The sequence below is a fragment of the Plasmodium vivax genome, chromosome 13 (assembly GCF_000002415.2).
Source record: "Plasmodium vivax chromosome 13, whole genome shotgun sequence".
Lineage (NCBI taxonomy): Eukaryota > Apicomplexa > Aconoidasida > Haemosporida > Plasmodiidae > Plasmodium > Plasmodium vivax.
Window position 1 is genome coordinate 925,267 of NC_009918.1, and position 15,443 is coordinate 940,709.

At 48.9% G+C, this 15,443-nt stretch overlaps 4 protein-coding genes across 4 annotated transcripts, besides 7 other annotated features; 2 read left to right on the top strand and 2 right to left on the bottom strand.

The window, feature by feature from the left end:
- Window positions 1–738: 738 nt before the first annotated feature.
- Window positions 739–827: a microsatellite.
- A 1,739-nt stretch (window positions 828–2,566) lies between these two features.
- Window positions 2,567–2,592: a microsatellite.
- A 219-nt stretch (window positions 2,593–2,811) lies between these two features.
- On the top strand, window positions 2,812–5,164 carry PVX_085125 (proliferation-associated protein 2g4, putative). The gene is made up of 2 exons (XM_001616641.1): window positions 2,812–3,549; window positions 3,749–5,164. Exons 1-2 carry the CDS (start codon window positions 3,438–3,440, stop codon window positions 4,774–4,776), a joined length of 1,140 nt encoding a protein of 379 aa, XP_001616691.1. The 5' UTR covers window positions 2,812–3,437; the 3' UTR covers window positions 4,777–5,164.
- A 410-nt stretch (window positions 5,165–5,574) lies between these two features.
- PVX_085130 (transporter, putative) lies at window positions 5,575–8,151 on the bottom strand (the record flags this gene model as incomplete). The annotated part of the gene is made up of 1 exon (XM_001616642.1): window positions 5,575–8,151. The coding sequence occupies one exon, from the start codon at window positions 8,149–8,151 to the stop codon at window positions 5,575–5,577; it is 2,577 nt and encodes an 858-aa protein (XP_001616692.1).
- Window positions 6,786–6,826: a microsatellite.
- A 723-nt stretch (window positions 8,152–8,874) lies between the features above and the next one.
- Window positions 8,875–8,902: a microsatellite.
- Window positions 8,903–9,247: 345 nt separating this feature from the next.
- Window positions 9,248–9,276: a microsatellite.
- Window positions 9,277–9,729: 453 nt separating this feature from the next.
- PVX_085135 (hypothetical protein, conserved) lies at window positions 9,730–12,229 on the top strand (the record flags this gene model as incomplete). Its single annotated transcript, XM_001616643.1, has 1 exon — window positions 9,730–12,229. Exon 1 carries the CDS (start codon window positions 10,289–10,291, stop codon window positions 12,227–12,229), a length of 1,941 nt encoding a protein of 646 aa, XP_001616693.1. The 5' UTR covers window positions 9,730–10,288.
- Window positions 12,154–12,176: a microsatellite.
- A 389-nt stretch (window positions 12,230–12,618) lies between the features above and the next one.
- On the bottom strand, window positions 12,619–14,943 carry PVX_085140 (hypothetical protein, conserved; the record flags this gene model as incomplete). Its single annotated transcript, XM_001616644.1, has 7 exons — window positions 14,332–14,943; window positions 13,779–14,123; window positions 13,474–13,601; window positions 13,278–13,327; window positions 13,086–13,160; window positions 12,860–12,924; window positions 12,619–12,690 (listed from the first exon to the last, which is right to left on the bottom strand). The coding sequence occupies exons 1-7, from the start codon at window positions 14,842–14,844 to the stop codon at window positions 12,619–12,621; spliced, it is 1,248 nt and encodes a 415-aa protein (XP_001616694.1). The 5' UTR covers window positions 14,845–14,943.
- Window positions 13,120–13,141: a microsatellite.
- Window positions 14,944–15,443: the final 500 nt, after the last annotated feature.

A 15,443-nucleotide genomic window follows, 5' to 3' on the forward strand; every position in this document is an offset into this window, starting at 1 on the left:
ATTGCGGTTGCTCACTCGAGGTGGGCAGATGACGAAGCGGATTTTCTTTCCGCCCGATGAACAGATGGAAGTCCCAACCCCTCGACCCGAAGTCCGCGCTTGTGCGCTCTTGGGGGGGTACCTTCCCAGCAGTGCCCCTGCGTGTCCGGCTCCAGAAAGGACCTCCTCCAAGCACTCCCTCTGCTGCTCTCGCAGCAGGGGGGGCTTTTGCGTCTACGGTAGGGCTCGTAAAATGGGGAACAACACGCAGTGAGGGGGTGATAATCGGGCATGGGTAGGTCCACCGAGGTGTAAGCCCACGTACGTAGGTAGGCCCACCCAGGTGTAATCCCTCGCCAGAATTGCATCAAGGCATATCTATTTATGCCTGTGCGTACTCACTACGGTTTGCACTTACGTTCAACTGGCCGAGTTATTCCAGAGATGCAAATACACACCAGCGCATTACTCATGAAGGGGGTGGCTCTTCGGTAAGGTCTATTCCCCTCTTTGGTCTTCTTAACAGGGTGAAGGAGGTTCTCCCGGGGAAATGGGAAGCCCCTCCCCCCCGATGCATGGAAGGTGCACGCGCTGTGCAGCTGTCACGTCCGATGGGGGCGTGCAAGTGGGCCCTCACAAATGGCGCGTGCAATTTTTTACATTTTTTTTGTGCTCACTAATGTAACTGTACACTCATGTAGACGCAAAAATGGCCGCAGTTTTAAACGCAGCTGAGTTGGCGTTCCTCCGGGATGCCTCTACTCCACTTAAGGGGGTGGCGGCAAAGCGGCGCAAAAGTGAAGGGGGGGATGCAAAACAGCTTAAGCTAAGCTGAAGGAGGTGAGTGGGGGAAGAGGACAGCCAAGCTAAGCTGAGCAGCAGTAAAGTTAAGTTACGCTAAACCGCAGTAAAGTTAAGTTAAGCTGAGCAGCAGTAAAATTATGTTAACTGGTGTGAAGGCAGAACAAACTGGGATGCTCCAAAGTAAGCGCCTCCTTCCTCCCCCACGAAAAATAAGACAATTTATTTTTTTTTTTTTTATTTATTTATTTTATTTTATTTATTTGCTTTCCTTTTTTTATTTATTTGCTTTCCTTTTTTTATTTATTTGCTTTCCTTTTTTTATTTATTTGCTTTCCTTTTTTTTATTTATTTGCTTTCTTTTTTTTTCTTCTTTTTTTGGATAAATTCTAAAGGCGGGCTGGCTAGACATGCCGCCCTAGGCGTTTCCCTAACTTGCGAAAAGTGCCAGACAGCTCAGCAGGCCATCCTCCCCCCCCCCCACAAAACTGCATGCAGCTGAGAGCCGTTAGTTTTGCGTCAAGGTGATTAGTAGCACGGGGGAAAGTGCCTTTTAGAATTATTCTAGAAGAGCCAATTTAGTAGTGAGTGTGCACACGCACGCCAGGGAACGCACTAGAGGAAAGAACGCATGCACCGCTGACACAACTGCAACGCGTTTTCCTTCGCTTAAAAGAAGACAGGAACGTGGGGCGGATTAATTCCTAAAGGCATGCAAGTGGCACGCACCTCCCTGTGGCTCCAAACGATTGTCTAAACGATTGCACACATAATGTGCTTCCTTTTTTGTCCTTTTCGCCGGGGTGGGAGCTGCCTAGGGGTGCGTCCACCAGGGGGCCAACCCATTCTGCGCGCCCGTGCACGGCTGTTCATGAGCGACCACGTGTGTACGACCACATGTGTAGGACCACATGTGTACGATTGCGTGTTTACGATTGCGTGTGTACGATTGCGCGTGTGCACTTGCTCACCCGCAGGAATGGTGGCCGCCTCGTCCCCCTTGGGCTAACAATCACACACAGCAGCCATTTCTAGTCACCCCCAGTTGGGTTAATTCATTTTTCATTTTTACTCCCAGCAAGCAGGGCGGCCAGGCGATCTGATCCGTTTGCCTCGGTATGAGGCTACTACGTAAGAAGGCACGCCCACCGCCTACCGTGTGTTGCCTAGGGGGTGTCACCTATTTTAGGGCTTACCACCCACCGCTCACCACTTCGCACTTTGCTTGCTCCCCCCTCGCACGACCACCCATAAGGTGTGCACGTAAGCAGCTACGCGCGCGCAGTTATGCCTGCCAGGTTATGCCCATCCAAATTGTGCTTTTTAAAAAAAAAAAAAAGCGCCCATTCCCGCAAGTTTAGGATAAAGCCCAACCGGCACATCCGCCTAGAAATGAACGCAAATGTAGAAGCAAACCTCCTGGGGGAGGGGGTGGGGTTCTTCCCCCCGAGATGTGGCTGCTCCTTCCTTCTGTCACCTAGCCATACGTCCGCGAGGGGTGTACCAACAGCACAGCTTCGTAGAAATTCCAACCATATGCGCATCGCATATGCATGCGGACGAACGGTGCAATCGCCCACAAAGGGGGATAATAAAATAAAAAAAAGAATTGCAAAATGGGGAAGAAACTGCGCGGGGGAAAAAAAAAAAAAAAAAATGAAAAACCGTTGCAAAGGTGTATACATGTAACATCACAGCAATGGCGAAAAAGCGGCCAAGGGGAACGAAAAAAAAAAAAAGTACAGAGGGTACGCGTGGCCGGATTAAACAGGTACAATGACGCGTACGGATGTGCCTACGAAGTGATGGTACTTATGCGTATCATATGTACGCGCACCTCACGGTATTGGTTTTTCCTTATAGGGAGGGGACACCGTTACGGCGAGAAAAAAAAAAAAAAAAAAAAAAAAAAGGCATACAAATGGGGGGTGGCCTAAATGGGGACGCAAAGGGTGGCCGAGGAAGCGCGCAAACAATTTGCAGGTCGAAGGAGCAAAGCGTGAAGGGAAAAAAAAATGGTCACGACAGTTGCGCGATTGTAGTGCGTGCGGCCTGCGCTACGTTAAAGCCCCCGCATAAGGGAAAGCCGAAATGAAAACGTAGCAATGTAGCAACGTAGGAAGTAGCAACGTAGCAACGAAGCAACGTAGCAACGAAGCAACGCAGCAACGTAGCAGCGCAGCAAACATGCGAACGTGCCAACTTGCCAGCATTTGCGAAAAACGCAAAAACATATGCCACGCAAAAACGTTTAGCAAACCGCTCGAGTATACCCCCTTCCTTCGTATCACGGCGCGCCTGAGGCAACGCTTGCCAATCCAACTTCTGCAATTGCGACTTTGCGTATTCGTTACCTCTGCGATCAGCACACAGCGTTACAGCGCATGTATGTACATATGCGTTTTTTTTTTGTTTTTTCCACCCTGCATCAGCCCTTTGTAATTGTTCCCCACGCTCCGTTCGACGTGTAGCGTACGGCGCATAGAGTGCAGCGAATAGCAAAGAGAGGAAATTTCTTTTCGCTGATCCGCTTCCTATCCCGTGAGTGGCCACCCTGACGATACGTACCTCCCCCCGCTTAGTCGAAGCACCTACCCTCTTAGCGGCCCCACCCCCTGTGCGTAGAAAAAAAAAAAAAAAAATTAACCCAAAGCAAGATGGAGCAAACACCCGACGCTAAGGCTGAAGAAATCGACTTGGAGAAATACACCCACTCGGGGTCCATCGCGAACACCACGCTGAAGAAGATTATTGAGAAGTGCGTGCAGGGTAAGTGAGAGTGGAAGTGAAACTGCGCTGTGCGAGTGGAAGTGTAGTGTGCGCGGCGTGCGCAGCAAAGGGAGGGGTTAAGAGAGATACAGAGTGCTCCCATAACTGCTGTGCCAATTCGTTTCTGCTGTGGAATGCCCCTCTCTCGCCACCTCAATCACGCCACCCCATACGTGCTTCCCCCCCCCCCCCCCCGCAGGCGCCAAGATCCTCGAGCTGTGCGACTTTGGGGAGAAGGTCCTGAAGGAGGAGCTAGACAAAGTATACACGAAAAAGGAAAAAGGAAATAAAGTGGAAAAAGGGATTAGCTTCCCCGTTACCATCAACGTGAATGAGGTGTGCAACAATTACTCCCCCGCTCCTTCCGAAAATGAAGAGACTTTAAAAAGTGGAGACATTGTAAAGATATGTCTAGGCTGTCACATAGATGGGCACATCAGTATGGTTGGCCACACCATCTACATCGGCACCGAAAATGAAGTCATCGAGGGTCCCAAGGCGGAAGTGTTAAAAAACGCCCATACTCTCTCCCAGCTATTTTTGAAAAGCCTAAAGGTAGGAATCAACGCCAGTGATGTGACGAAAAATATTCAAAAGGCATGCGAAGAATTAAAGTGCACAGTAATTTCTAATTGCGTAAGTTACCAAATTAAGAAATACATCCTGGAGGGAAGCAAATTTATTTTGTTGAAGGAAAACCCAGAAAATAAAGTGGAGGATTTCCAGATAGAATCAGACGACATATACATCGTCGATGTGATGGTGACCACAGGAGATGGAAAGATTAAAGAGAGTGACCACAAGACAACTATTTATAAACGAGAGGTGCAGAAGAATTACCATTTGAAAACCAATTTGGGGAGATCCTTCATCAACGAGGTTAATAAAAAGTTCCCAGTTCTTCCCTTCCACGTTAAGCATGTGGAAGATCAGCGAGCCGCCCTCATCGGCATTCCAGAAGCCCTCAGACACGACTTAATCAAACCGTATAATGTATTCGCGGAGAAAAAAAAAGAATTCGTTTCTCAGTTTAAGTACACCGTAATGGTTAAGGAAGAGGGGATTAAGCAGCTCACGGGGATCAAGTGCACTCAGCTGAATAACTGCAAGACGGTGAATGAGATTCAGGACGAGGCGCTGAAGGCCATTCTGGCCACCTCCCTCACGGCCAAGAAGAAGAAGGCCAAGGGGGCCAAGCCCAGCGAGGAAACCTCCCAGGAGAATTGAAGCAGCCGCCCCTTAGCCGCCGCGAGTGTGGAGCGAGGCGCCAGCAGGGGAAGCACCCCCGGGGGGGGAGGCAATTCTAACAAACGCAACAGTCGCAGGAGCGGTTGCAATTGTAGTGATAGCTGAATGGCAAGTGCGTGAGAAAAAAGGTTTCCCCCCCGCGTCCTTTTCGATCGCGCGAGTGGTAGCCAGGTCGGTGGCCACGTCGGTGGCGACTTCGATTGCCGCTTCGACTCCCTTCGCTCGCCGCAACCCCTGCCAGCATATAATTAAAGCACAGCGAAAACGGTACGTTTGTTTTATTTTGTTAACGTATGTATGCGTATCATTATCAATTTTTTCCCCTTTTTTTTTTAACTACACATTTTTTAAAACAAGAAAAGTTTTAAGTTTTTCCTGAATGGGAAGATTAACAAAGGGACGTAAACATATGTGGGGGCGTTTCCCGCTCCAGCGGAGGGGGGCGCCTCAAATTTGGCTGCGTCTGGGGGGGCGGCATGCACATGCATACGGATGCACTTGCATGTGTGCGTGTGCGCATGCGCTGTGCAGCCTTTTCGCGGCGCGGCGGACTGGCGAGTTGACAAAAAAACGCCCCTGGGGGCCACACGATTGCACACAAAAAAAAGGGTGAAAAAGAGGGAAGCAAATGGGGCGAGCGGCCGGTGGCTTCTTCACTTCTGCGTCCACTTCTGCGTCCTTTCTGCGTCATTTTGGCTAGCTGGAAGGGAAATTCCTCCACCGCCGCTAGCTACACGGTGCTCACTCCACGCCGCTCCCCCCCCCCGCCGCTCTACGCTAGAACAAATTGTTGTAGAGCTTGTCCTTCTTGTAGGTGAACTTGAGCACGTAGAGGAGGCAAAAGGATATGAGCCAGGGGAAGCACGTGAGGATGAGGAGGACGTCGGAGAGCACGTGGACGTTGTGCCTGTTGACGTTAACGTCGGCGGTGCTGACCTTCCTCTTGTCTATGTAGTTGTACCGGTTGAGCAGGAAGGAGAGGAAAAACGTGCCGATGATGGAAGAGCCGATGTTCTCGAAAGCACTCATCAACGCCATAACGAAAGCAGTGTGCCTCTGTTTCACAATGTCAATTATGATGGGCTTATGGGTCCCTATATTTATCCACCCACTTAGGATACCCATGAAGAGAGAAATTATAACAAAATAGATGAAAGACTCCGCTTCTTTCGGCACAAAAAAAAACATCGTAAACATTAATATGATTCGCAAGCAGTGCGTACACATTCCTATCCGTTGCCGATTGATATCCTTATTCAGTCTGTAAATGTAATCGCTAATAATCCCAATGAAGGGGGAAATTAAACTGGCACAGAGCCAACTTAGGGATATAATGAGGCCACTTCTAAAATCCGATATATTACAGTACTGGAAAAAATATATCATTAAGCTCAGGACATGCTTGGGGATTCCATTCAACATGCCCATGGTGATCATCAGCCAGAAACTATAATTCTTAAAAACGTATTTAATTTCGTATAGGTAGGAAAATTCATATTTCAATTTTTTTTCCTTTTCTTTTTCGTCTTCTTCTAGTAGATTGTCTAATTCGTCTCTGTGTTCATATCTCTCCCTTTCTTCATTTCGCTTTGCAAAAATGGGGGAGTTGTTTGTGTTTGTTCCTTTCCCTGCGGGTTGGTTTGCATCCTCTTCCAGGGAGTTTTTCTTCTTCTTTGTGCCTTTCGTGTGGTGCTTTCCCTTTCCCTGTTTAGGGTAGTTCCCCCCCCCGCTGGCTTCACTACCCCCGCTGCTGCTCCCATTGGCGCCTACGTTCCGCGCGCCACTCCGCGAAGCCATGTGGCTCAGCGACCGCTTAATCAGATTACTGCCTATCCTCTCGCTGGTCGATAAGAAACTTACGGTGTTAAAATCGTCATTCGTGCTGGCGCTGGGCCTCACGCCCATCTTGCTCGAGTTGTTTAAATAGGCGGTGCCGTCGCTCGTTTTGGACACGTTGGCCACTCCCTCCCTGTGCAGCGCGTACGAGCTGTCGTAGCTTTTGCTCGCCCCGAGGGGGGGGTGTCGGTCCCCCATCCGCCGCTCCTCCTGCCGCTCCTCCTCCTCCTGCTCCGCGTTGAACAGCAAAATTTCTTCCTCCTCCTTTTTCTTCTTCTTCTTTTTCTTCTCCTCCCGCTTTGCTTTGCTTGCACTAGGGAGACCCTCCAACTGGTCGCCCCCCCCCCCCTGGCAGGAACTCTCCTCCTTCTCGCTCTCCTGACACACATCCGTCATATTGTCGAAGGAGACCAAGTAGCTGAAGCTGTTGTTTTTGCTCTTGCTGCGCTTGAATTTCCTTTGCTTGATTAGCCCTAGCAGGTATATACACACAATGATCGGCAGGAACGAAATTACAAAGTAGCAAATTCGCCACCCATTTACCCCCCAGTAGAATTTATTGCTCAAGTTAGTGTTTATAGAAATGGAGAGCATGTGCGAAATGGAGGAGAAAAAGTGGAGGAAGCCAAAGATGGTGCTTCTGTTTTCACTAAAAACGTTGTTGGTGTAAATTTTCTGAATCAAAATGTATATGCATGAGTTATTGATGCCCATAATAAACATGAAGAGGAAGAAGTAGAGGAAGTTATTCGACAGCATGATGCCAAAAATGACTACCACGTAGACGATGGAGGACACCACTAGGATCTTCAGCGTGTATCTGTATTCGCCCAGGATGACTTCGTCGCTGATGTACGCGCTGTTGTGTTTCGGTTTGTCCCCACTGGTCGTTGCTCCCCCGGTCGTTGCTCCCCCGGCGGTTGCCTTCGCATTGCTGCTTACGCTGTTGTTTAGGCCGCCATTCACGCTGTTGTTTAGGCCGCCATTCACGCTGTTGTTTAGGCCGCTACTCACGCCTCCCTCCTGCTCTCCATTGAACTGTATTTCGTAGTGCGTGTCGCTCACGCCCGCACTCACACTTCTGCTCAGGCCGCCATCCACACCGCTGCCAACATCGCCAGCCCCGTCCTTCTTGACGCGGTCGCCTCTCTCCCCATGGGCGCTTCCACTCGCGTTGCCGCTCGAACCGCCGCTCACACCGACGCTCCCCCCCGCGCAGGCCTTCTCATACTTCACGAAAAATATCCTCTTAAAGGAGTAATCGAAAAAGAGCGCAAAAAAAAAATTGAAGGCAGAGTAGGCCAACTTGTACATGGTATTCACGTAGTACAAAGTTTTCACGTCAATGTTAAAGTCATTTTCAATGGACTTATATAAGGAGGGAAGGGTCTGGTCCAGGTACTTATGTATAAAGGTAAAGAACAAGCAAAGGAGAAATGTGTTTACGTACGTATAGTGCAGATTATTTTTTGGGAATAAATTTTTGGCGTTGTGAATCATGTTCGTGATTATTGACATGCCCCCCTTCCTCCACTTCTCCGCACCCTTGTGGGTGCCCGCCTCCGTTTTTTCCATTTATTAGACTCTGTTGGGGGGAGAAAAATTGTTAAGCGTTGTTCTCGGGGGAGGGGGGTTGGCTGCCCTGGGCTCGGAGCTGTCTCTCTGGCATCTGTAACGGGGGGTGGGGGCGCGCACACATGCATACATATGTACATGTGTGTGTATGTGTATGTTCGGGGGTGCGCACATTTGTGCCTACACTGGCAGGTATGCTCTTGGGTACGCTTTCCCCTTTTGCTGCCTTTGTGGGGGAGGGGTCTCCGCTAAGCTGGCCATGCCTCCTAACGCACTCGCGTGTGCGAAAGTGAGCGGCTCCCAACTGGCTGCTCCACTTACTCGTGATCCGCGCTACGTCGTGCGCGTCCAATGAAGGTTACATAAGTCTACGTGGTGACGTGTGCACAAGTGCGTATTCAAGAGGGTTGGCCCGCACACACACAACGGCAGACGCGGCCATGGTCATTTCAGCGCCCACCAATTATGTCCGTGCAGGTAACCGGATGGACAGACCCATACGGTGCGATCTACGCGAAAAAACTGCCGCTTACCCAAAAGGAGGGTAAACCAACTAGTTGCTCATTAAAAAAAAAAATCCCACACGTGCACACAAAATATCTTCACCGTGCATACACATGAATGTGTATCAAACGGAAGTTCATCACATGGCAACGAATTAAACGTAAATGTCAAACGCGGTGGAGGGAAGGGGTTGGGGGGCAAACCGAAGTTCTATGAGACTGCTTCCCCTGTGTCATTCCATAAAGGGGACACTGTATTTCACAAAAAAAAAAAAAAAAAAAAAAAAAAAATATTAACAAAGGAACAATGGAACGATAGGAATACCAAATGGGGACATAAAAATGGCGTTTACAAAAAAGTTGCCAACAAATTAAGCGTACTCGGATTAATCTGAAACGAAGCGGCGAACTGTTATTCACCAAACGGGTGGTAAAAACAATGGCGCTTTAATCAGCCGAAGTGGCAGTTGCATGCTCGCGCAATGCGTACAATTGCAGTTGAAGGAAGTCTGCTGCGCTGGGCGATTCAGCAAATTGGCAGTTTGGCAAATTGGCAAATTAGCAGTTTAGCAAATTAGCAGTTTAGCAAATTAGCAGTTTAGCAAATTAACAATCTAGCCATTGTGGCCCTTTCACTTTTTTTTTTTTTTTTTTTTTTTTTTTTTCCAAATGTTCTGCCCTGTTCAGGCAAAAAAATCAGCGCCCATTTGAAGCACATACATTCACGTGGGGATATATGTGTATGCCCACAACACGTAAAAATGTGCCTACCTGCTTATGCAAAAATTTGCATACTTGTACGTAAGAATTGCCTACTTTTGCATGCGCATACACGCAAATGTGGGTGAACGAAACAGAGCGAGCAGCGTTCATGCGCTCCACTCTTAGTCACATCCGTACGCACGTGCGTACTTCGCCAACGTGCGCATATGGAACGTGGAACGTACAATTTTACGCAAAGGGGAAAAAAAAAAAAAAAAAAATTAGTGACCCCCCATGGGCAAAAGTCCCACTTGGCAGAGATGCCATTTGAAGAAGAGTTCACCATCGCGTACAGCTCCATAATAAGCATTAAAAGAAAAAAAAAACTTCTCTCCAGTTATATATCCTTTTTGCAAACCAGTTGAGGAAAACTCGTTAGCTAGTTAGTACTCCCAAATTTTTGCGTCTCCAATTTTTTTTTTTTTTTCAACTTCTCCCTTTCCCGTTGTTACGCAGTGTCAATTGTAGCCGCAGTACGGGATGATTACAGCCCATTTTATTTGATTTTTTGAAAACCCCAAGATAGAGGGGAAGGGGGGAGCATCGCACGTGCAGACGTACGTTAGTGCTCTCTTCTACACGCTTGTGGGAGTGTCATAAGACGGCAATTTTTTCCCCTTCACCAACTTTTGAAAGAGTACCAAAGGTCATTCGTAGGTACCGCCACACCGTATGCATGGCTACGTGCGCATAGAGCCTCCCCGCCCAGTCGCCGCGACAGCTGGAAAGGCGCTTAAAAATAAATGCCGCTAAAAGGTAGCGTTCCATCGTGAGACCGCTTCCTGGTGTACCCCGCTTCCTGCCCGTCCTGCAAGATGAAGCGCAGTCAAATGCTCAAAGAAACGCTGAAGAAAAGCAAAATTCCAACGGATGTCTACAGAAAGCAACAGAAGAAGAAAGAGAAAAAAAAAAAAAAACAGGAGTGGTCCGAACAGCTGGAAAAACTTGTGAGCACAAAGAATCCACATGACGTTAAGGAAAAGTTAGATGCCCTGAGGACAAGGGAGCAGCAAGGGAAGCTCCTGCACGTGGAAAAAAAAAAACTGAAGCAGTATGAAACTTTGTGGAATTTGATAAAGGAGAAGGTGAAGGATGGAAGCTACTTCTACAGCAACAATGGGGTGGTGTTCAGCATGAGTGGACAGCACGGGGGGGACGGTGCAGACGGGGGTGATGCTGCAAACAGCGGTGATGGTGAAGACAACTTTCCTGGTGAGGAGCGCCTGGATGGCGCACCTGGCGGCGAAAGCGACTGCGCCAGCTCAGATGTCGAAGTGAGTTCGGAGTCATCCGATGAGAGTGATGGCTCAAGCAGCGTGCAAAGTGGTGACGTAAACAGCTCGCAGGGTGACGATTTGGGAGGAGCTCCAGGGGGGGACCACCAGGAGGAGGAGGACTTCTTCCTGGAGTCCCTACCCTCCCTGCCAAAAGGCCTGCCCGATGAATTTATCATACCGAACGTGAATGCGCCCCCGAGTGTGAGCGGCTACCCGGGTGTAAGCGGCTACCCGAGTGTAGGCAGCTACGCAAGTTACCAGCCACCAGTCCCCTTTAACGCCACAGGCCAGAGCAGTGGGTTCTATGCGTACAGCAATAATGGGTATTATGGTGGATACCCAAATGGCGTAAATTTTTATTTTGGCTCGGGGTACCCTGCCCAGTATGTACATGCGGGTGGGAGCAAAAGTTGCCTGGACAGGCAAGGTAAAAAAGAAAAAGCCATTCCAACAGATGATGGGCAGCAAAACGGGAAGAGCGAAAAAAGCAGTAAGGACAGTCTTCCCCCTCGTGGTGAAGACCATACGGATCCGTCTTCTTCAAAATTGAGTAGTAACGCACCTAACGTTTCGAGCAAAGAAGGGGAGTTTCCCCCCGAGGGAGATTCCACTTTAGCCACTGTTGGAACGAAGGATGATGTTGACGCTTCCAGGGACGCCCATGGGGATGGCCCCCCCGTTTGTGCGAACCCTAAGGAAGATGAAGGGGAGAAGAATTCCGCCCATGACGGTGCGGGAAGCCACCTCAACGGTGCCGAAATTGATTGTAAAGCGGCAAACGGAAGGGGTGGCACAGTACCACCACCTCCACCGAGTGTTCCCCCGAGTGACTACCCGAACAGTGGCACGCAGAACCCCTTTATGGCTCCCAGTTATGGGGGCAATTACTACTACAATTACGCGCACATGTATGGCAATTTTAATGCGGGCCAAATGAATGGAGGCAACTGTTTCACCCCCACGAATAGTAACATGGCGTTGTGGGGCGCTCCTAATTTAAGGGGAGGACACGGGTATGCTGCCCCTTCAAGGAACTACGGAGATAGGGGAAAGAGGCACACCAACCCTAATAGGGGTAGGGGGGGGAATCCCGCACCGAAGAAGGCTCGAATGGGGGCAGGCGGGGCAAGCGGAGCAAACTATGGCTTCCCCACGAGTCAGCCAGATGAGTATGATCAGAGTGGTTATGGCGCACGTGGTCAGGGGGCAAGGCGGGCTCATCCGCGGCAGCGACATCGAGAGGATCGGACGATGGAACCGCGCCATGGACAGGAAGGGGACCTGCAGCGGACCGCTCAACCGACCGCTCAACCGGCCGAGCAGTATTTCGTGCCCATCAATTTAAGACTCAAGAACAAACTAAACGATCTGTGCGAAACAAAAATTAACGCCGTCAAGAAGGAAAGAAGTGACAGCGACAAAAATATTAACCTAGACGTAGAGTATAGTAAGTTCATCAAAGAGGTAGATTTGGGATAGAGGAGACCTGTCCCCTCTCCTGCCTTTTTTTTTTTTTTTTTTTTTTTAAGGTACAAATGAATTGCAGCTTAGGTGAGGCCTTCCTTTTTTGGCGCACTGGCGCAGTCGTACGTAGGTCCTTGTGTAACTCCACATGCGTAGCACGTTTGTCTCCATCTGCACACACATGTGCGTGTTTGTTTTTGTTTTTAAGCCGAGGCCTTCGCTGAAATATTTGCGAATATTTTTTTTGGGCAGTTTTGCATGCTTCCTTTTTGCGTTAACAAGGAACTGCATTTTTTTTTTTTTTTTTTTGTGGACGTAACGGTAACCCATCGTGGTGGGGAAAGGGCGGCGCAAAAGTGGACGAAAAAAAGAGGCGAGGTGAGGCGAACCCCGCCGTGGCAAATTTAAATTCCAATTTTGTTTAAGCAGAATAGGAGGAGCATGTTGAGCGGGATTCCGGGGAAGACGTTCTTGGCCTGCGAGAGGGGCAAAGCGGCGCGCCAAAGGGGCTGTGAGAGGTAGCACGGCGTTGCGAAGCAGAGATCAGCAAAGAGAAGCAGTACGCCGCATATCACCGCATATCTCCGCACATCGCAGCGAAGGGAGTGCTACGCGGGGTCTAGGCCCCACCCCCTCCGGAATTACCAAGTAGGTGCTGGTCGCTATCATATTGATGGACATCAGGAGCATTATGAGGTACTTGAGGTTTTCTAAAATGAAAATAAATTACACCACAGGTGGGGAGGGAAGCAAAAAAAAGAGCAGCACGTTGTGGAGGCACGCAAAAGGGTGCAAATGGTCTCCCTCCGCTGCACCCCCCATTTTTTAAGTGCACCCAAAAAGGAACTCACTCCACCTTTTACTGCCTTACTGTTGGTCCTGGTTAGCAGCATGTAGGGGATCCAGAAGAAGGAAATTTTGCTCACCAAATAGTTGAACGGTATTTCTGCAAAAAAGAGAGGCAAATATAGTGACATATATGAAATGCCTCTCCGATGAGCTGCCTTTTTTTTTTTTTTTTTTTTTTGTTGAGATTGTGTTAATCTCCGCTGCAAGGTTTTACTCGAAAGGACGTTGAAGTGGTGGAGCGAAATGTTGTTTTTGAACTCGTTGCTGCGTGGGGAGGGGGGAGAAATGGGGGTTCGTCAGTTACGCTCAAGTGGGGCTTCTTCAGGGGAAAGCCGAGCACGTACACGTATACACCTATGCGCCTATGCACGTGTGCGTGTGTGCACCCGCCTCCTGCCCATCCTTCTAACCGTAAGAGCTCCACCACGCCAGAGTCGAACAGCTTGGAGAGGGTGAAATTTCCCGAGAAGGCGAAGGGCACGTAATTGTTAACGAAGTAGTAGGCCGCCAGCCAGATGAGCTTCGCGAATGTGTGCACCTGGGGGGGAAGGGTGGTGGCAGTGGAGTGCCCGGAAGGGGCGCGAATCGTCACCGCGGAGGTGCGGCGGTGATGGCGAAGCGGTGGTAGTGACGGGGTGACGGCGAGGCGGCGCCTGTCCTAACCCGGTGCTGCTCGCGCTGCTTCACCGTGCTGCCCCTTCCCGCGTGAGCATACCTCGAAGCTCTCCATGGCCTGGCGCAAAAACACAATCGCGCAGATGATCACCGCCACGAGGGCCTTGACTTCGTAAAACGTCCCCTCATAAGTTACATATCTCACAAAGAAGAGCAGGTGGATGTACAGGCGCAGCTCCGTGCCGTGGTAGGGATGCAAACTTCTGTCATTGTATTGAAACACGCTTAAGTACGGGTTGGTGATGTAGAAAAAGATTAAAAAGAGGAAGGAAAATATTTCTTCGCCGCACTGGTCATACTCCACATTTAGAAATTTTTTTAAAAAAAAGACTAGCACGAATCCGGAGAGAACTGCGCTTGTCAGGGTGCTGATTATGAAGACGGCCTGCGGGGGGGTATATACATATATATGTGTGTGTGTTAGAGGTGGAGGGAGCGCGTGAGCATTCGCGTGACCACTGCACAGGTGTAACCACTTGGGGGATTAAAAGTAACGTAATGGGAGGACAACAATTTCGTGGCTAGCTAAACAACGAGGTGGGGGGGAACAAACTGGAGCCCTCGTCTCGCCCCTCATTTTATGGAGGCCTTACCCGACTGACTCTCTTCGCATACAGAGACAAAAGCACAAACACGAAGAAGGAGGTAAACACAGTTTGGGTCAAACTGGCATCATTTAAAAAAAAAATGTTAAAAAAAAATTTAAATGAATATACAAGGTTAACCAGGTAATTTTTTTCGCTAATTCCGTTTTGAAACAAAGACTTGATGTTTACGTCCTTCAAATTGTAATTCAAAATTTTTTCGTAGTAATCGTAGTTGACAGAGAAAAGAGACCTCACCCTTTCGTATTTCAACACATGCAAAATGTAATATGATACAAAAAAAAAGGAAGAAAATGTAAGGGCAAACAGGTTGATGTGCGTAAAAATGTCTTTTACTTCCCACAGAAATATTTTGCTTTTAAAAAAAAAACTCCTAATAAGGAAGTGTGCAGGATTGTCCGTACTTATAATCATATACAAGCAGATGAATATCACGCTGATTGTTATTGCTGGCTCCAGGAAATCTACATGAGCATTCTTCCCAATGTTGAAGCTTTCCATTTTTTTTTCCTTTTTTTTTTTTCGCAATATATGACCGGTTATGTCGTACGGGAAACTACACTGTCATGATAGCGGGGGAGTTGCACACAATTTTCGTCCGTTTTTTTTGCTTGCAGGGGTGAAATATTTTTTTTTTTTTTTTTGCATAAATGTATGTAGTAGTATGTATTATGCCGTATGTACCATGTAATACTGAGTAACCTTTTCGTGGACTTGTTTAAAAAAAAACGAGGGGGGAGCTGTTCCGCCAAAAATGAGAAAGGGAAACCTTCCGGTCGATTTGCTCCCACGAGGAAATGTACTCAAGGGGGGGAGGGGTTAACTTGCTGACCGAGTTTTTGTTTCCCTTCGCGGGGACATTCCCCCCTGCTGGGGGAGAGGTGCACAAATGAGGTATGCATTTACTGCGAAGGTGCATTTACCGCGAGGGTGCGTTTACCGAGGTGCGTTTGGCCCCCTCCCGAAGGCCAACTCAGCAGTGAGGAGTGCCCCATTTTTTACGCGGTAAAATTCTCAAGGGATGAGGAGTACAAACGAACGGGAACACACATTTGCCATTTCGCGGCAGCTTCCAAACGGTGCGCAGTACTATCCGGGTG

What these genes read in the sequence shown, in the direction of transcription:
- PVX_085125 (XM_001616641.1), top strand. Translation starts at nt 3,438, where the DNA reads ATGGAGCAAACACCCGACGCTAAGGCTGAAGAAATCGACTTGGAGAAA. An exon ending in TATTGAGAAGTGCGTGCAGG is followed by an intron (nt 3,550 to 3,748) that starts GTAAGTGAGAGT and finishes CCCCCCCCGCAG; the next exon opens with GCGCCAAGATCCTCGAGCTG.